Source organism: Hypomesus nipponensis, chromosome 22, assembly GCF_054491055.1.
Source record: "Hypomesus nipponensis isolate SF chromosome 22, ASM5449105v1, whole genome shotgun sequence".
Classification (NCBI taxonomy): domain Eukaryota; kingdom Metazoa; phylum Chordata; class Actinopteri; order Osmeriformes; family Osmeridae; genus Hypomesus; species Hypomesus nipponensis.
This window is the reverse complement of record NC_140382.1, coordinates 8,360,773-8,381,854: the sequence shown is the minus strand read 5'-3', so window position 1 is coordinate 8,381,854 and position 21,082 is coordinate 8,360,773. Positions and strand designations below refer to the sequence as shown.

Here is a 21,082-nt window from a genome sequence, read left to right as displayed (position 1 = left end):
TCCACAAACAGTTCATGTACATAATAGTCTTGGGTGTTGGTGTTTTCAAAATAGGGGTCAACATTTATTTATGTTTGTTACACATATTAGTACTCTGAAGTGGCCTTTAGATGTACTGTAGGTGCTTCTGATTAGCATTGGCAATATTTTTTACAGTGGACAGTATGGGAAAATAAAGAAAGTAAAATAACATTGCATACAAAACTGTGTGACAAAGTTGGAAGCCAAAATCCCATTGCCTAATAGGAAGGACTTTCCAAGGCAACCATGGGCGTCAGGGAGTCAGATGGCTGAGCGGTGAGGGGGTCGGGCTAGTAATCAGAAAGTTGCAGGATCAATTCCCCGCTGTACCAAATGACGTTGTGTCCTTGGGCAAGGCACTTCACCCTACTTGCCTTGGGGGGAATGTCCCTGTACTTACTGTAAGTTGCTCTGGATAAGAGCGTCTGCTAAATGACTAAATGTAAATGGGCTGTCTGATTCTGGAAAGGTGTGAACATGTCAGTACACAAAATAAGACATAAATTAACTGAAATTTTTGTTAGTATAAGTTTACAGCTGAAAACTTAAAAAAAGTAAAGTGCCTTTTTATTTCTTACTGTACTTTGCCTACTGTTAGTGTATAAGGCGAGCAACCCATCATGTGCAGTAATTCATCAGACAAACCCCTAACCTCAGAAACTATAATGTGGGTCTGTTACAGCCTTGTGCTTTCCAAGGATGGACAGATTGGATAGTCTTTAGCCACTTGTGAACCTAAGCAATTAAAAGCATGAACTTATTATACACTTCTAACGTTAAGCACATACTTTATTTTCCACATAATCTACAACATACAGTATTCAATTAATAGATGTATAGCAAAACATCTATTACTGGCTCATTTTAAGTGTTTTCGTGTTAATCCTATTTGTGTAGTGTGGTCTGTGTGACATGCTTTATACAGGACCCTGCCTGCTATGCCTGCTTGTGCGGATAGACACATTAATAGACAAACATGTCAGTCTGACAGCATTGTGTTTCCTCCTGGTATGAAATGCACATTCAGGAGTATTCAGTTACTTTCATTTTTTCATTGAATGTTACCTTACAGTCTTACTCTACTCAAGATTGTATTCATTATTTTCATAATATATACATTTCAACACAATGCCCCATGATGATAAAATAATTGAATTAAATATTCAGACCCTTTGCTATAACACAAATTGAACTGTTTCTATAACTTTATAGAAATATAAATAAATGAATATATATTAGAGCAATCCTACGCTATAATGCCAAAAGCACTGAAGTCACCTCTTGGCCTCCTTCAACCATTTGGCCAAGTCCTCAGCTGCACCTACTTACATCACATTTACAACCCTGTGTGTAAAACATCGGAATAACGTCCACTGATATATTTACATCGTTTTCCATTTAAATATGACTATTACATTTTACATTCTTGGACGTTGCATTAAGAGTGAAAACACGTATTTTAACCCATCACTGTCAGTTTATCTTTTGCTTGGTGATAGCTATACAATTAACTATAATGCGTTAACCTCAAATCTATGCACTATTATTATTTATATTTCTCCATGGCCTAAATAAATAAATAATGCATTGAATTGCATATACTATTTTCTTTAGGCCTACAAAAATACAATGTCGTACACATGCAGTTGATTGCCTGCTGAAAGCCACGAGCGTTTCTCCTTGAGATTAACTTTTACAGTTTCTCCTCCCACTGAAGGAATTGTCTGTAGTAAATTCAGTTCGCATGAGTGGCCTGCGTGGCATGCAACAGTAAAACAAGTTTAAGAGAGATAGATGAACTTTGGAGCTGTTGAAGGGGCGGGTGGGGGGTAACAGGCTACGACACGGACTACTGTAACTCTTGTTTACATATTCCATATTGAAAACTTCCCCGTGAAAAGGATATTATTCGAATTCAGGTAACTGAAACATGTTCAATTGCCTGCTTCAATGATTTATTTTATAGGCTAGTTGGACACAGTTACGAAGTGCATGTCTCATTTTGGTCGTACGTAGTTGCCAACGCTATACCGTCTCCACTGTAAAGTTAGGAAGGTTTTGTTAAGAATAATTTAAATCTAGATAAGAATAGAAACAGCGACGCGAATCCGAACAACTTGAGAAAAACGTCAAACCTCAGACAAAACCAAGGTTGGTACAGATTGGTTGCCGTTTGAGGTCGTAAGAATTGGGAAATGAATGTTTACGTTATTACAAAAGCAATAAGTACAGCAGAATGGAAACGTTTAACATGCGCAGTTACAAGCCATCGGACAACCTTGTATGGTAGACAATAATGGAAACAATTCTATGAATTTGTTCATGCTAATTTAAACAAAACGCAACAACTTATCAAACATCAAAAGTTCCAACAAACTACATGGAGCTGTAAAGTGAAATTCCCTATCATATAATGTAATATCATATGTACATCCTATATTTCTATGCATGTACAATTGGTTCTGGTTGTCACCGTGATTGTGTTTTGATCAGATGTTTGTGCAACCTATAACTGCATTGAAATGTCACTGGGTATTGATACCATCACAAATGCTCACAGAATATCATGGATCAAAACAGGAAATCATGAGTGACTGACTCATATGTCAGGAGTGTTAGTATGTCTGGTTATCTACTGTATGGTATACCATTCAGATTCAACAGATTGGTTCAAAGCAATCATACAAGAACCGGGTTTGGTGCCGCCCACGGGGTTCTGACTCGATCGGTTTCTCCAATAGCTCACAGGGAAAACAGAATACAAGGAAGCTCCAGATCCCAAAACACCTAAGGTTGTTTCTCATGGGAATGCATAACACGGCATATCACCAAACCACCTTCTCTAGTCTCTATGATCATATACATCTGTGATCTTAAGTGTTGATGTAAGAGGCTGGAAACGTGGTCAGCGTGTAGTGAACATTCAGGGTGACTTGCGTCACAGAGATATTTTGTAGACATGTCAATGCTATGGTGATATAAATGAACTTGACACACATGCTGAGGTGACACTGGAACAGAGGCTGAATACCAATGAGGATTGGGTGGTTGGAGGGGTGATGCCTAGAGATTGTTAGGATGCCATAGCATGGCATACCAGACCAAATGGCATGCAAATAATTGCCGTAGGTAATCTGCACTCGGGAGACTAGTTCCTTGCACATTGTAAATATCTACAACTAACATCATGTATCTAGAGTTGTCCCTCTCTCTGTCTGAATGGAGGATTTTTGTCTCTTTGGTGACAGTTTGGCTATTAGTGAAATGAGTATGTGCTCGACAAGCCAAGCCACAAGTGTAGAAATTCTTTCTAATGGCAACTTACAACAACAATAGGCCCAGTGTAAGCAAGTAGTCAACGTCTCCTCACTCTGCACTTGTCAATTTAAATTGTAGTTCTGAGTGGAATGTTTTGATGTAACTGAGTTGAATTGGTTAAGCTTACTTATTCATTGTAGCTGGCTGAAGTGTTGTTTATGAGAGGTGGTTGTTGCGTGTGTGAGTCTGGAGTTGCCCAGTGTGATCCCCAGTGTTGGCAAGGGTTTACTCACAACAAGCATGTCTATCTACTCATGTAGAAAGACCAAGGGTGCAAATTTAAAATAAATGTTTTTGATCAACTAACCAACATCTCCCTTGTACCTAGAAGAGAACAGACCCATCCTCCTGGGTCATTCATAGAAACCAGGCTCTGAACGAAAGGCATCCACATTACCAGACGCAACGCAGCTGTCACCCTGAATACTATATACATGCACAGTGAACCATTTGGAGACCCAATTTAGACACAGCCATCGGCTTATATTTTTAGTCCATTTCGCCCATACTTAACTCATGGCTATCTTGGACCTCTTTGGTAATCTGATATCTCTCCCCTTACAAATCCTCCAGTCTGTGGTTTTATTGACAAAATGGCCCTAAACACTCTAAACCGGACAGTAGTCAGATTGAGCTGTGAAACTCAAAACATGTTGTGTTGTGTGGTGGCAGTCTAAATTCTGTCTCTGCTCTTGGTGAATGGTCTCACATTTAAAATACCCATCTTGTAAATCCTCCTGTTCAAATGTCCTGGCTGCATCACAAAGCTACTGTAATAGACAACTGCCCAGAATTCCATAATTTCATGTGGTCAAGTCACAATCATAAGCACTTGCTTTACCTGGTCCTGGTTCTCAATGACGAATAGGTAAAGTGTTCTTGATCACTCAAGATTTCAAAAGTATTAATTATATTGATTTCACTGATCATTGTTGAAGGAGGTAAATCTATGTAATCTCTGGTCACAGACACAGACTATGTAAGGTTCAGCAGCTTGAACCAATCCTGTGCTAACACTTACTCTATAGATAACAGTTGACATCAAGAATAATTGAAGAATATAATGGTTCAAAATGTGAAATCATTGGCTTCCATCTTAAGAGTTGTTACTCTACCGGTTTACTGGTAAAGCAGAATATAAACAGGCACAACATCCCAGAACCTCCATGGTTATTTCTTCTGAGTAAAAGTGTGTTTTGCTCAAAAAGACCATTTTAAATGCGCGATCACATGTTATATTTCACTTAAATAAAAATACAAGACAATTCAGGGTGGCAGTTAGAGAAACTGGCAAAATCATTGTAATTCCTAGAATTTACACTATTTTCCCCTCCCCTTTTCTCCCCCTTAAAACTTTCCCAAGCATACTTTGGAGACTGGTGTGCACCAAGAGCTGTTTTCCATTGCTGAAGGGAGAAGGGGAAACAGCTGCATGGGCTGAAGCTGACACAATGTCACATATTAGTGTCACTAGTGCAAGCTTATACTGTAGCTTAAAGCTGTTCTCCTTTCAAACACAATAGTCAGTTTTCAGTGGGGATGAAAGGAGGAAATGGAAAAGCATCCCGATGACACGATTGTTTGTTGATGTATTATTTGTATTTGGTTAGTTAAGGAAAGAATGGGAGACTACAGCTGGCACCTCTTAAAGGCGATTCTATTTTGTGATAGCGCCGCCTCAACGACTTGGCCCTCAGCCCACCAAGGATAGAAACCACTCCAAATGACTCCAGTCATGTTGATCTGTCAGACTTCCGAGAGATGCTAGGAAGAGAACAGCTAAATATCATACTTCATCTGAAGAAAGTTTACCAATCATGTGTTTATTCCCATGAAGTCATCTACTCAGTGAAGGGGTTGTGATATCCATATAAAAACACCGTGCCCTGCTACACATACATCTCCTTCAACATGCTCTGGTAGCCATTTAGAACTTATTAACGACTATTAGTTCAGTTGGAGGGTTAGAATGTAGTTAAGTTCTCTGTGAGTTGGCAGAGCTCCAGTATAACCACATAGGGCTGACTCATCAAAGATGGAGGGAAGGGACAAGAGGGAAGGAAGATGGAGGGGAAGACTAGTTGAATGTAAAATAATGCTTTTTCATGTTTGGAAAGACAGAGTGGTAGTTAGTCACCAGTTTAGGATCCACTATCAGTCTCTGCAAGAATAGATATGTTTCCATTCTGTGCTTGACAAACACTCAATGCTATCAGAGAACGTATGAGGGCAAAGAGCAAGAAAAGCATCATACATTTACATTTAGCAGACGCTCTTATCCAGAGCGACTTACAGTAAGTACAGGGACATTCCCCCCGAGGCAAGTAGGGTGAAATGCCTTGCCCTAGGACATCTAATAATTTTGGCACTGCCGGGAATCGAAAAAGCAACCTTCTGATTACTAGCCCGATTCCTTAACCGCTCAGCCGCCTGAACTGCATCAGTTAAAGAATCTTCTGGAGTTGAACACTGACAGAACTGTGAGAGGGTCATGACCGGTGTCCCTTTTTCTATCAGCTCTTTGTGTGGCCCTGTGCTGCCCTATCGATAATGGAGATTTAGGTCAGTACTAGCCTATTGGCAGCAAATATCAGGCCTGTGCCTTTAACTGGTTTAATCAGTGAGAATGGGGGTTTGCTGTACATGGTCAACAGGGAGTGTCCCCCATTAATGCTAAACCCTATCTACCCATCTACCCTACCCCATCTATTTGATGTGGGAGCTATCAATCACCCCCACCCCCCAACCATTCCCCCCATAAGGCCTGTAATGTTATACATGGGGATGGGAAGGGCTAGGCCTATGTGTGTGTCATATTAGGAGTGCTATGCGTAATTAAGCCAGTCACAGGTCCTTGTGTGAGTCATTCTGTATATCTGTCTGGTTATCAAAGGTCACATTGACTTTAGCAACCATTCTTCTATTAACAGTGTATGCATGCTCATGTGTCTTTTTGCCATTGACCTCAAACACATTTACAGTTTGCCTTTTCTATGGCCATGTGGCTGGGTGTGCCTGGCTGTGAGAGTCTGCGTGTGGTGGGCGCTTCTGTTACAAGGTAGTGAAAACAGGCTGGATCTTCTTTTAGTGGAAGGAAGGAGAGCTCCCAGAATGCCCATTGCACTGCTTCGCCTCCTGCCTAGCACTGAGTTGATCGTTCTGTTTAGCCTATTTGTTTGCTCCAAGAAAGTCACAGGCATGTATGTGTGTCCACAGGAGTAAGCAAAGTAATATGAGTACATAGCATATGTTCTGTGGTGCGTGTGGTGGATCTACATTAGTATCTGGAAATGCTGATTCCTGGTGAATCATCTCTAGAAAGCAATCATGTCTTGAGAGCAGTCAAAACTGCCTTTACAAAGAATAATATCGAGAAAATAATGGAAACATGAGAGGAGGTGGGGGTTACAGACTCCCCACTGATGAGACAGCCAGCCAATGAACAACCTCATCTCGAAGCCACCGCAGCACGGGCTTGCTTACTATTCGGTCTCCAATGAGGAGAGCCCCTTTGCAACTGTGCGGTTGCCAAGCCTGCTCTGCAGCTCTGTGCTTGGCCCTGTCATTTCTCGCTCAAATGTAACTGGAAACACTGAAAGAAACAAGAGACACTCCTACCCTCCCTCTTCTCGCTAGTCATCGTTTACAAATAACACAAGATGAATACGCAGAAAAAAAAGAGATAGACTTTCCTCCCCATCCCTCTCTGATATGCCTAACCCTAACCCTATGAGAGGGATGTCTGGCAGTCATCTGACTTAGGCAGACTTTAACAAGATCCATGTGGAAATGTTTCCTGCTCAATGGTGGCTGTGTGAGCCCATAGAGGGTAGATGTGTGGCAGTTTTTGGAGAGTAGCTGTGCAGTCGTGACTGTTGACATTGTGTATGGCGATACGAGAGAATGTGTGTGTCTATGTATTCTTGCGCATAGGCATGTTAACGGTTTTGATGCATCAAGCGTGCACCACTCGGCAAAAAAACTTGGTCAGTTCAAAACGCTTCTACATTTCATGCAAGTTACATTACTTCACGACACTGTCAAGAACAGTAAGAACACATTTCAAGAGACGTTGTATAGCTTCTTTTGAAGGTAGTATAGTAGTTAGTGGTACTGTATTATAGTACTAGACTTTAGGTTTCCCAGTATGTCTCCTAGAAGGAGCAACCATCGGGGTGGACATACTTAATCAAATGATGAAGTTGCTTATCAAAGAAATCTCCCTCTCTTTCATTTTGACTGCTAATTATGCTGTTATGTTATAATGTGTGTGCTTAAAATAACTATGGTAATGTAGTTGGGAGATTATGTTTCTGTCAAAGGCAGTGTAACTTCAGGCTTGAGGTAAAACCCCACATGAAACTAGAATGCGTGTGCCGTTCTGTGAATGATTTCAGTCTTGAACCATCCATCTCTCAATTGTCGTCATCCACCAACCTCAAGCCAAACCACTGCACGCAATGTATCACAGTGCAAACAGCAGAATTTTTAACATATTTACACTGCACAACAATTGACAAAATACTGTAATTCCTCTATTTAATCACTTTTTACTTTTAACATTAGTAAATCTGTGGGACTTTATTTTGCTTCCTTCAAGTCAGTCCACAGTAGTCAGAGAATAGATTAGTGCATTTCTGCCCTATGAATGTCAACAGAGGAATACAATAGCTGGCAGGCCAGAAGGCAGGGTTCCAGAATAGATACATGTGTGTGCACTGTAGAATCTAGAGTCACACACAGTAAATCTTGCAGATCTAGTTCCCAAGAAACGTGTGTGTGCGTGTGTGTGTGTGTGTGGAAAAAAACGTTGTTACTTTTTTATCCTAGCAGTTTTAGTTTCTAAGAAGTTTGTGGATGTGCATGCGTGTATGTTAAGCTGCCTGCTGGAAAGGATGTGAGGGTGCACTAGCCTCATGGTGGCTAGAGGGGAAACAGGAAAAGGAAGTGATGGCTATCACAATTAGTTTTGTTGGTTTGCAGCAGAGCAAGAAACTTTAGTAAACAAAGATAAGTCATATTACAAATACTTAATTCTATCTCTCAACTTGACAGAGTAAGGATTGGAATGACTGGAATGGAAGGCTTGAAATGAATGGAAGTAATCATTGAACTAGCAAGAAGTCCCAGTTTGAAGGTTCTGGTAATACCAGGTGCTGTTAGCAAGATATTTTTTGTAACATTTATGAATCACCGAAAACTGCACCTGCAAATGAGTTCAATGTATTACCTCTAAAAACCTTTCACATGGAACTTGGATTTTGTGGAACCTCCTGGTTTAGTTATCTGACATTAAAGCCCTGTTATACCCCCATGGTAAAATGTCTGATCGAAGTTACACACAGCCCACACACACAAACAGAAGCATGCCCTCAAACACATACTATACTTCAAACACAAATGAAGTTGCACTTGACTAAAACACTGTGTCTCTCCTGCAGTGGTGAGGTGGCCTGCTTGGTATGCCACCATGGAGGCACAGAATAGCCCGCACCAGCACAACTTAGACAACTACAACAAACTATACAAGATACCTGGACAAGAAGATCAGGTGAGGACAAGGCCTTAAGTGTGTTGTAGCTTTGATATTTGGACAATTTGTTTAAATGCAGCTGTAATAATTAACAATAACATTACTTTGGAGTAGACAAGACACATTTTTCATTTCTAAGAAGATCTGACAGGAGACAAGAGACTCCTTAGAGGCCAGAGCACACAGTGACGCTGTTTAGCATTCAGTAGAAGATTTGGGAAAAACGTTGCCAGTATTTCCAAGAACACATGGTCAAGGCTAGTTATTGATTCCATTAACCTTCTTTTATTTAGCATTCTGACATGCATTTGCTGTCCATCACATTCCGTGTACCAACACATTGGGAGCAACTGAGGTTTCAGTATGACATCTGCATCACCAGGGTAACTTCTGGCCTGTCCAGTCCAAAAGCAGACTGTTGCTGTTTCTGTTAACACCACCAAGAACTGATAGAATCCCCTTCACACTCTCTGTTGTTCCTAGAGGTGCCTTGGAAACAGCAAAGGAAAAAAGAATTACATGACACTGCAGCCAGCACAGTCTGTGGGCATGACACAAAGATTTGACTCGCAAAAAATCTAATTTAATCTCAGTCTGTAATATTGTTTCATAAGAGATTTTTAAGGGTGGGAAGAAGGAAGAGGGAGGTGAAGGCAGCCAGTTTTTTAATCACTGTTAATCGACGGGTCATGACAGCTTCATGCAAATAACTAAAGTAAAGGCATTCGTAGGGCAGTTTCTGGAGTACGTCCCCTACCTCCTGGCCACCCATGTCAGTGCGGACCCAGCCTGGGTGCAGAGAGCAGCACAGAATGCCCTCTGGCTCCAGGTCATAGGCTACACATCTGCTCACCATGTTCAGGGCAGCCTTTTATGGTCAGCAAGACAGATGCATCGATGTGCAGGTGGTCAATACAAAAACAACTATGGCATACAATATATTGGACAATCAAGGTGGCAGGCTAATGCAATGAAGTAAATGGTTGATTACCAATTTCACTGAAAAACAAATTATTGTATTGTGTTAATATTTGCAGGTTTTTCTGGGGAGATTTACAAATGGATCAATATGTCGATTAAGTGTTGATCCTAAAAAACGAACATTAGGATCACATAATGAAATGAGTAGGCACCACACCTTTGATGCACGATAAGGGTAGCATCTGTATTCAGCCCCGTCTCCCCAAGTCTGTTGAATGGAGCCCAGGCAAGAGGAAATGTTGACCACAGCTGCCCTTCCAATCCCAAAGCCAGTAGTCTGCTTTGCTGCTTTCCTCAGCAGGGGCAGAAAAGCCTTGACAGATATGTAACATTTACGTTTATAGAATTGCATACATTTAGCATAAGTCACATCCAAGTTTGAGGGCTCAACTAGCTTTGTTACCCAATAACTCCCCCTTTAAATATACAAAAATATCTTTCATTAGAAGATGTTTGGTGCCAGATCTTACCTGTATTATCATCAGCGGCGCCACAGTGTTGATCTGGTAGTTGGACATCATGGTGTCTGCAGTGACCTCTTCTAGGGAATCTCTCAGGTTGATTCCAGCATTGTTAATCAGACAGTTAAGTCCTCTCTCCCCAACAAGAGATGATGTACACTGAACTGCTTGAAATATTGCCTGCTGATCAATGATATCTGCAAGAAAAATATGATCATATGTTTAGGTTAGTTTTGATTAGAATGTCCACAAAGCTACCCATTCAAGATTAAAACTATTTTACCTAGTTTCACAATGTGGATACTGCAATGTTTACTCGCCAACTCCTGCAATTCCTAAATTAAAATAAATAAATAAACATATTTAAGATGACATACAGCATCTTGTATCTATGAGAGATATTGCAGTACATCTCAGTTCAACTGTCCCATCTTCATTACCCCAGCCCCTCCGGGATCCCTCGCCGTGGCAATAATGACCTCTGGTGTAAACTTGCCGTTTACCAAAGCCTTGACCAAGTGCAGACCAATACCACGATTGGCACCAGTTACCAGCACTGTTCGACACTTCTCCCACTGCCCATCCATGACCTACAGATCTCCCTCGGAAACTAGGACTGCTTTTATAGCCCTCATGATGAGGCCCAAGAGCAGAGATATAGCTTATCACAAGACAATTTGAAAGTTGAGCATGCTGCCTTGTGCTCTACCACTAGATGTGCCTTAGGCTCAAACCTTTGAACCTTTTTGAATCTATTGGCAGCAACTGATGTACATATTTCAAAACTACTTTGGTAATTTTGAGAAGGAGAGCAATATTTGGAGCCAATTTGCAAAAGACATACCAACACTTACAGGACTACACACACTCAAAGTTAGGGCAGGCCGAGACACATTATAGCATGTCACTATTTTGATTTTAACATCGTTTTCTGTTTGTCCTCTCCACTCAGAGAAACATGCCAAGCTATCAGTACTGCTGCACACTGGCCAACTTCCGTATCGAAAAGAAGATCGGTAGGGGCCAGTTCAGTGAAGTGTACAAGGCCACCTACCTGCTGGAGGGACACCAGGTGGCACTGAAGAAAGTCCAGGTACTAGATAGTGGACGTGTCATTGGGCATCTATCTAACGGGTGTGTCTCTCTGCTGTAATTGGTCAATTATCTGAGCGGTATGGGGGTTAAAACACTGTGGGGGGGATCAGAGATAACAAAAACAAAGTCACCTTTGTACAATATTGTGTTAACCAATGAATGAGTAGATGGATATAGATGCATTGCAATTTGTAGTAATTTGTTTCTAACGCATGGCACCCAACTCAACTGTATACTTGAGCCAACGTCATTGTCTTTGTTTTCTGTAGATATTTGAGATGATGGACGCTAAGGCGCGCCAGGACTGCATCAAGGAGATAGATCTGCTGAAGGTATGCCATTACGACCACCAGCCCAAAATCTTCCCTGCCTCCTCATAAACCCAGATCAACCAGCAGTCACACATTCACATACTCACAGTGTTGTTTAGGAAGGAGCTTAAAAGAGAGTGTCAAAAATGGTTCAACATGTGTGCTGTATGATGGTGTCTTGTGTGTGCTCCGCAGCGGAAGGTTGTGGTGTGTGTGAGTTTGGTATATAGAATAATATCAAGTTATATGTAAATTAGCACACACACACTCATCAATCATCTTTTGTCGGGGTGGTGGTGGTGGTGATGGGGGGGTGGGAGAGCTATGCGTGTTTGCCTTTATAAAGAGCTTAGAAAAGTATTGTGCCCAAATAATTGTGAGAGGAAAGCCGAGTTGTAGAGATGGAGTAGTGACCTCCACCTCAACCCCCCTGTCAGTTTCTCAATCCCGCCCACCTGTCAAGGTCGCTTCGTGTTAACGAGCAAATTAAATCAGGCTCGCTCCATCTGCCGCAAGTTCCACCCTTCCACTGACTGGCAGCTCGGATTTTTCTTCTTTCTTTTACAAGTGACATAGTTCACAGGTCACTTTTTCATAAGGGGACACGTTCATTGTCATTATCAGTGGTAGAGGCACAGGAGACATTAGTTTTTTGTGTCAGCGAGTCAGCGAGGCGGTAAAGATGAGTTCATGACAGGACTTGAAAGGTGCATCTGGTGGTCAAGAACCCCTGTCAAGATGGAGGTAGTCCTGTTACCTTATGAGTACCTCACAGCCCTAGACCAGGTGTCCTGATGGAAAAGTAGGGCATGTGCTCACACAAAACCATTTACCATACACACGTTCATTGTTTTTAACACCATAGATGTTCAAATCTATGGCCTGTGGGCGCAGACAAACTGTTCATTGTACTGTGACAAACACATAGGTTTGTCAAAGTAGACAGGTAGGAACGTCTACATTGTTATTCACTCAGTCCCCCTCTTTCTAAACAATAGTATTCACTACATGAAGTAGCTTTGTGCCCAAACGCATATTTGGAAACATGCAGAAACTCATACCTAAACGTAATTATTGCTTGCACAAAACAGACAGAGAAACATGTATACTATATGTTACTCAAAAACGTTTAGACAATGTAATTTATTCTAGCTTGTCTGCACTTATTTGCCCATACAAGTTTAAACATGCAAGCATACACAGCCTGGGATTGTGTGTCTCTGTCCTGCCTGCAGCATGTGCTGCGGGGGATTTACAGTAAGGGCTTTGCAAGAATGTGTGATGATCCTGGTTAATATAGTCATCAAAATTTCACAATCAGACGTGCCTTTGCTTGTATTGTCTCACCATGCCATGTTACAATGTACAGTACAAGTACTTTTTCAACATACAGTGCAAACACAGTGCTTCTAAAACCAAAGTAGAGGAAGACCTAACATGCTCCTGAACCACAATGGTTTTCTGTTCTGCAAGTAGAACAAGCAGATGTCAGTAGAATCTCCTCATAGATTCAGAGATCTATGTCTGTTCCATTGTATTTAATAAATGTTGTATTACTTTATACTTCTTTAAATTAATTACTGCAAGTAATGTATTTATGAGTAAACTAAACAGAGAATTTAGTCCAGAGCTGAATCCATGTATATTCTCCCCTTTCTCTCTTTCTGTCTGTTTTACTGTCTCTCTCTTTCTCTCTCTCTCTCTCTCTCTCTCTCTCTCTCTCTCTCTCTCTCTCTCTCTCTCTCTCTCTCTCTCTCTCTCTCTCTCTCTCTCTCTCTCTCTCTCTCTCTCTCTCTCTCTCTCTCTCTCTCTCTTTCTCTCTCTCTCTATCCTCTCTCTCTCTCTCTCTCTCTCTCTCTCTCTCTCTCTCTATGTGTTCACTTTTTTCATTTCTTTCTGTCTCTCTCTCTCTCTGTGGTCACTTGCAGCAGTTGAACCACTCTAACGTGATAAAGTACCTGGACTCCTTCATCGAGGACAACGAACTTAACATTGTTTTGGAGCTGGCCGATGCTGGTGACCTCTCTCAGATGATAAAGGTCAGAGGTCATGCCCCACATTCCTACCATGCGACACTGAAGGACAGGACCAGGACTGTGTATCTATCAGTTGGAACTAAAACATATATTTATAAGTATATGTGAGATCTGTATGTATACAGTTGTTCTTCTATGGATTCTCTCTTTCTCTGTTTCCTCTCTGGTTTCTTTCTGTCTCTTTCTTTTCAGTTTTTTCATCAGCTTTGTTACTTTCCACACATTCCTTTGTGTTCGTTCCCATGTTCTTTCTTGTCACCTGTTTTTTCCTGTGTTTCCTGTGTCCAATCCCACTGATCCCTACCTAAACTGTAATGTGTGTCTCTGTCCACCAATATCCTGCTGGTGGCAGAGTTATCATTAAAACATATTTCTCTTCAAAAACATCAAGAAATGTAGAGCAAAAACATGCGAAAATACAAGCAAGTGTTTTGGTCACAACTTTCTGCAGTTAAGAAGCAATATTAGTCTTATTTAGGTGCTTGGCTCTGTTCAGGGGTAATTCATACCTACAGTAGTAAGGGAGCAGCCCCCTGAAGTGGATTGTAATTAACGACTAAAACAGAGGCAACAAATGGGTGAAATGGTAACTCCAAGAGTAATAATTCAGTTAGCGTGTTGATGTTTGTTTATTGTTTGTTTATTCATTTGCACAAAATATTATATTAACAGCGTGTTGATGTCAGAGAGCCACCTCAGTAAACTGTAGATTTTTTTTACCATCCTTTTTTACTCTTTTTCCATACAGTACTTCAAGAAAAAGCGACGGCTGATTCCAGAGAGGACAATATGGAAATATTTTGTCCAGCTGTGCAGTGCCCTGGAGCACATGCATTCCCGCAGAGTAATGCACCGTGGTAAACAACCTTTCTTCTACTGCTCCTCCTCCTGTTCACACTCACCTAAATGTTTCTCCTTTTTCCACGACTCAGTGTATGTCTCACAACCCATTGTGTGTCTCACTCATTTTCATTCAGTACCTTTGTCCACAATTTCATTTATGTCCACATTCATTCCCTTCCCCCTGTCCCCTTTCACCCTCACTCTCCTTCACATCGTTCTTTTTCTAAAGATTCCTACCTTCTTTCCGCTCACTCCCTACTGCCTGCTTACTACATTCCCCCTCACTCTCTTCCTCTCCTCAGGGCAAACATTAGCACCGGCCAGAAGTGACACACACACAGATCTCCCAACTGAAGGAGTCGCATACATACGTTCACAACCCCCCCCCCAACACACACACAGACATGCAAATACACACTCTCACACCACACTTGAAACAAGCACACACAAAAACACACGTACACAAAGAATCTTGATTGCCAAGACTGAATCATCAAGGAGACAGGGCCATCCAACAGTGTATGCATGTTATATTTAAGATATGAATACAAGGTTACCTTGTATGGGAGTGGGAGACAAGTTGCTTTAGCCGTTGTCCAATGGACAAGATGAAGTAGCCTGAACACTCTGACTGTAAGTGTGTGTGTGTGTGTGTGTGTGTGATTTGCTTGTCCTCTCCGCTCCAGACATCAAACCAGCCAATGTGTTCATCACAGCCACTGGAGAGGTGAAGCTGGGAGACCTGGGACTAGGACGCTTCTTCAGCTCCAAGACCACTGCAGCCCACTCACTAGGTAATACATACTGCAGCCCACTCACTAGGTAATACATACTGCAGCCCACTCACTAGGTAATACATACTGCAGCCCACTCACTAGGTAATACATACTGCAGCCCACTCACTAGGTAATACATACTGCAGCCCACTCACTAGGTAATACATACTGCAGCCCACTCACTAGGTAATACATACTGCAGCCCACTCACTAGGTAATACATACTGCAGCCCACTCACTAGGTAATACATACTGCAGCTCACTCACTAGGTAATACATACTGCAGCCCACTCACTAGGTAATACATACTGCAGCTCACTCACTAGGTAATACATACTGCAGCCCACTCACTAGGTAATACATACTGCAGCTCACTCACTAGGTAATACATACTGCAGCCCACTCACTAGGTAATACATACTGCAGCCCACTCACTAGGTAATACATACTGCAGCCCACTCACTAGGTAATACATACTGCAGCCCACTCACTAGGTAATACATACTGCAGCCCACTCACTAGGTAATACATACTGCAGCTCACTCACTAGGTAATACATACTGCAGCCCACTCACTAGGTAATACATACTGCAGCCCACTCACTAGGTAATACATACTGCAGCCCACTCACTAGGTAATACATACTGCAGCCCACTCACTAGGTAATACATACTGCAGCCCACTCACTAGGTAATACATACTGCAGCCCACTCACTTGGTAATACATACTGCAGCCCACTCACTAGGTAATACATACTGCAGCCCACTCACTAGGTAATACATACTGCAGCCCACTCACTAGGTAATACATACTGCAGCCCACTCACTAGGTAATACATACTGCAGCTCACTCACTAGGTAATACATACTGCAGCCCACTCACTAGGTAATACATACTGCAGCTCACTCACTAGGTAATACATACTGCAGCCCACTCACTAGGTAATACATACTGCAGCCCACTCACTAGGTAATACATACTGCAGCTCACTCACTAGGTAATACATACTGCAGCCCACTCACTAGGTAATACATACTGCAGCCCACTCACTAGGTAATACATACTTCTTAACGCCCTGCCATCAACCAATAAGGAAACACGTCAAATGTTTGTTTTGTTTTCTTCAAAAAAGCCCATGATTCTGTGGATCTGCTGTCAGATAGACAGATGCACGTCACTATGACCATAGCCAACAACGGAAATATAAAAGAAAAATAATAACAAATATTCTGTGCACTATCAGCATGTACTTGGTACTGTTGGTACATGTACTGGTTGTCTTATATTCAATCATAACTTCCTGCCTTCTTTCTCTATTCTCCCATTATAGTCTAGTACAAACTCATTTAGATGAATGTATTAGACAGATCCTAATCCTTTTTGACACAGTGGGTACGCCGTACTACATGTCTCCAGAGAGGATCCATGAGAATGGCTACAACTTCAAGTCTGACATCTGGTCTCTGGGATGTCTGTTGTATGAGGTAGGCCCACTGTGGTTTCCATGATCACTACATAAACCTGTCAAATACTATAGATATTCAAATTTAATGAGCATATACAGAATAATGTACAGTGTAATGGAGCTGCAGGACTTCATAAAGGAGAGCAAATAGAATATATAAGCACTGTTTTACTGTGAAACACTAATACTGTGAGACATGTCTCTGTTCCCCTTCTCAACTCCTGATAAATCTTTTTCTAATGTAAGAACATGGAAAAACTTTCGTAGCTCAGGTCTAAAGCATGCTGTCTCTAAAATATGCGAATGCCTACGCGGAAGTTCTATGTTCTTTCTGTTTACTCTTTGTATGTGTGTGTGTGTATATCAAATAAACATATTTTCATCAGTGTATGTGTGTGAAAGAGAGAGAGAGAGAGAGAGTTGAAGAACCATCTTATCAACACAACTCACGCAGTTGCATTTTCTGAAAGTCTATTCATCAGCCACAGATACTAAACTGTCTTCAACAATGACTCCCTTAGTCTGTAATGGGCTGGACATTCAGTCTGGTTATATCCCTGGGGTTACAGTCTTTGTGCCGTCTAGGGTAGGAGTCTGAATGACTTTCTTTATTCCCCTTTCAAGTCCGTGGATGTCTCAGCAGTCCACCACATGGAATGTTACACTCAATATATCTTCTTTGTGTTCCTCTTTCTCCATATGCTGCTCAATCCAGGATGTTGTCCTGTTCATCCTTCACTGTTTTTACTGTATCTTCCTCTCCCTACTCACCTTTTTTTTCGAAAGCTTCTACAGAAAATTGCACAATTTATCTTGTTTTCTCTCCTCTCTCCCAGGTTTGCTATGGAACTATTTTAAATCACATCCTTTTTGTATATATATTTCTTCCTTTTAAAACCATTGCCTCCCAACACCAAGTTAGTAAGTAAGAGTCTTGCCATCTCCTAATTTGATAGACTGAACCCTGACTCTCTTCTTCTCTACTGCTTTGAAAATAAATCAGGTTTCATATTTACAATAATATCTTGTGAATGGATTCATTTGATTGGAAGTAAGGCATCAGCAAAGCTTTGACTATTATGGTTAGCATTAAGGTGTTGCATCTATAGGGAACTTAGATGTAATCATGCTATTTACACAGACATCTTGTTTTACCTATCAGATACTTCCATAGCGACGGTTGGAACGTACAAAACTGCAATTTCCATAGCACTAACTGTGCTTCCAATTGTTTTTCCTGACTCTTCTTTCCTCACTATTCTCAACAAAGTGTCTGTCAGTGTCAGAGCCACTCTCTCTCTTTCATCTTCTTATTTGGTGTTGGCTGATTATGAGGATGATATATCTTCCCAAGTAAACCTTAGACTCACTGCATTATTGTCTGTGCTTGGAGAAAAGGAATGAAAATGTAAGAATGTAAATATTTCTGAATTGCCTAAGTTTTTCTTAAAAATGGTCATACATGCAATTCAACAGTAGCTTCAAGTGGCACTTGACAAGAGGCCAAATTCTCTTGTACTTACATTTAAGAGTGTATGCTCTTTCAATTTCACACCTAGACAATAATTTTTTCGCTCTGTGTTTTTAGATGGCTGCGTTGCACAGTCCATTCTACGGGGACAAGATGAACCTTCTCTCTTTGTGCCAGAAGATCGAGCAATGTGACTATCCTCCACTACCACCCGACCAATACTCTGCAAAGGTAAAAGCTACCCACAACAGTCTCCCACCCCGAGCTCCTTTTCGGAAAGGTCATTTATGCTTCATTCTAATGAGACTATTGGGTAACGTGGTCTTCTGCTGGCTGAAGCTTGCTAATTACTGTCAGTATGATCTGGTATAACAAGGTCCTACAATCCACAAATAATGACAGGATTATTTCACTGTTGAAAATCTTCCAACCAACTTTAGCAATGAAGGCACCAATAGAATGTGCTGTACACTTCTAGAGATGTTTTCTTCCTGTCCTTCTAAATTCAGATGACGCATTACATTTTAGTTTAACGGTTCGTCTGTTCCAACTTCAGTCATAGAAAGAGCAGACGGATTAAGCCCTTCATAGTTTCAGTGGCACACTTGCCCTCATCTTTTCAGTAGCCCTCATCTTGTTTTGACTCTCTTCTTCCCTTGTTTTCCTCAATGATTTAAGTGACAGGCCCATGTGACAGGCTGCTTTGGCGTGTAAAGGTCAGGACTCAAACGGCTCATGTCGCCATTCAGTGAGCCACTCCAGAAAATCAGGTTTAATGACAAGCATGGGACATGCAGACACACAGAAGTGTTTTTCACCAACTCTGATTGGCTTCAGATAGTTCCTTCTCCGAACAGCTGATGGAACATGGCACTGACTGAAACTTTTCTCGTAGGCATCGCTAATCGACACTTCCACAGCTGACAGAGACAGCCATTGTAATCCCAATATTATGCCATGGGCTGAAATGCCAAAATGTCATGTGATAAAAAGGTCATGGTGTCACAGCTTTCTGAATACTGGTCTTTACGAGTGTGACTCAGCTCCACACTTCCCCTTCAAGACTCTGGGGCCTATGTGTGGAGTGGTTCACAGTGTGTGGAGTGGTTCACTGTGTGTGGAGAGGTTCACTGTGTGTGGAGTGGTTCACTGTGTGTGGAGAGGTTCAGAGGAGGAGTGGTGATCTACAACAGTTGTGACTTGCATCGACAAGCTGGAACCTTGATCTGTACAAATATTTCAAGAGGCTTGATACTTAAAGCCACATTGGAAGTCCGCTGGTCATAAATCTAAACTACAGCATGTCCAGAACGGTGTACTTGGTTTTTAATTCACATTAATAACACAATGGTGAACTTTTCATGACATTCAAGATTCAGAGACATGTAGAATCAAAGCCAGAGCATTCACAGTGAAATTGTGCCAAGGAAAGGACTTTTCTTTGTTTTCTGTGAGATTCTTTAATGATCAAAGGAGGACAAGAAGTAGTGTAAAGTAAAAGTTTACTGGCTTTCGTTTACATGTACTAAAGTGACGACTAAAGTGATGCCATAGCAATAATAACCCTGTTCAAACTCTGTCAACAGCTGCGAGACTTGGTCAGCATGTGCATCAACCCTGAGCCAGACGAACGTCCAGACATCATCTTTGTTCTGCAGATTGCCAAACAGATGCAGCTGTGGACTGCCAGCACCTGAATATAAGGCTATCCCTCCATCTGGGTCTCCATTCTGTCAACTGGTCTATGACTCCAGCCTTTGCTGGTCTCACTGGAGCCTGTACTTCCAGCCTATGTCTCTCAGTGATTAAGACACAGGGACATCAAGGAGACCATAAAGAGAGCTGCTTGGGATTTGTTGTCAAAAGCCTGTTGTCTCTACTGCTATGGTGGTCACGGCAAACAGCTTTTTCAGGCCAAGTGTCACAGTAATTTGAGGAAGTGATGGTAGTGATTGGATTTCTAGCAAGAGAACGAGTATCGTAGCACTAACATGACGTCACAGGGGTACATCATCACGGTGGACTTTTTGATGTGACAGGGATTGCATTCCAAATCGATTCCCTGTCTCACAGGTTAATTGTGTGCTTTCTCACATTTTTCTATGCTATGTAGTGAAGGTGTGGATAAAAAAAAACTCTTTTCCTTTTTGAGATTTGTTTGCTAGTCATGTATTTAGAAATAATGCTCATTTTTACATGCGTCAAATACCTCAGACATATATTGCATATGTTTTGTGAACAGTGTTGATTGTGACCCTAAGGATATTGTATTGCAACCTTTGTGTCCCAGGTCACAAGTTACTTATGTGAAACAAAAAAAAGTGGTTTGAGATGGTATTTTCCATCTCAAGGATCTCTGAGATTATTTAACCAGCCATGTCATTTCCTAATGCTGAATCAACTTAAGCAATGTAGAAAGTTTTTCAAATATTAGTCTGACTTAAACTTGGGATGCAATCCTCTTTTTAATAACTGGTGAGAGGGGCCTTGTTTGATGCTTTTTTAAACAATATTTTACCAGTATTTTCTCTAGATATAAATGCAGTTGACTGTCAATTTACAGCTTGATTTGGAGAATATAGATATAGAAATCAAACCAGACAAGTTTGAACTGTGAAATTGTGTAACCATCAACAGTGGAAAGTGCCTTAATAATGATAACATTAAAAGACACATTTTATATATCGAGTTTCCTTGATCATTGGATGGTTTAATCAAGACAATAAGAATTGAGTCCAGCTTTCTTTGTTTTAGATAATTCTGTACTGAA

General features: G+C 41.3%; 2 protein-coding genes across 2 annotated transcripts; one reads left to right on the top strand and one right to left on the bottom strand.

Annotated features, from left to right (window-relative positions):
- The first annotated feature begins 1,781 nt into the window (after positions 1-1,781).
- nek6 (NIMA-related kinase 6) lies at positions 1,782-20,996 on the top strand. Its single transcript, XM_084687862.1, has 10 exons — positions 1,782-1,940; positions 8,781-8,890; positions 11,267-11,407; positions 11,679-11,741; positions 13,649-13,759; positions 14,505-14,613; positions 15,286-15,393; positions 16,766-16,860; positions 18,430-18,543; positions 19,899-20,996. Exons 2-10 carry the CDS (start codon positions 8,810-8,812, stop codon positions 20,007-20,009), a joined length of 933 nt encoding a protein of 310 aa, XP_084543988.1. The 5' UTR covers positions 1,782-1,940; positions 8,781-8,809; the 3' UTR covers positions 20,010-20,996.
- LOC146236300 (uncharacterized) lies at positions 9,150-10,915 on the bottom strand. Its single transcript, XM_084687491.1, has 6 exons — positions 10,755-10,915; positions 10,598-10,649; positions 10,324-10,511; positions 10,011-10,166; positions 9,630-9,740; positions 9,150-9,361 (listed from the first exon to the last, which is right to left on the bottom strand). Exons 1-6 carry the CDS (start codon positions 10,899-10,901, stop codon positions 9,248-9,250), a joined length of 768 nt encoding a protein of 255 aa, XP_084543617.1. The 5' UTR covers positions 10,902-10,915; the 3' UTR covers positions 9,150-9,247.
- Positions 20,997-21,082: the final 86 nt, after the last annotated feature.

Bases quoted from the DNA above. Each gene is read 5' to 3' on its own strand.
- nek6 (XM_084687862.1), top strand. From the start codon at position 8,810: ATGGAGGCACAGAATAGCCCGCACCAGCACAACTTAGACAACTACAAC. The intron at 11,408-11,678 runs GTACTAGATAGT...TGTTTTCTGTAG, and splicing joins TGGCACTGAAGAAAGTCCAG to ATATTTGAGATGATGGACGC. The intron at 16,861-18,429 runs GTAGGCCCACTG...CTGTGTTTTTAG, and splicing joins TGGGATGTCTGTTGTATGAG to ATGGCTGCGTTGCACAGTCC.
- LOC146236300 (XM_084687491.1), bottom strand. From the start codon at position 10,901: ATGGATGGGCAGTGGGAGAAGTGTCGAACAGTGCTGGTAACTGGTGCC. The intron at 10,650-10,754 runs GTAATGAAGATG...ATTTTAATTTAG, and splicing joins GGGATCCCGGAGGGGCTGGG to GAATTGCAGGAGTTGGCGAG. The intron at 10,167-10,323 runs GTAAGATCTGGC...ATATCTGTCAAG, and splicing joins CGCCGCTGATGATAATACAG to GCTTTTCTGCCCCTGCTGAG.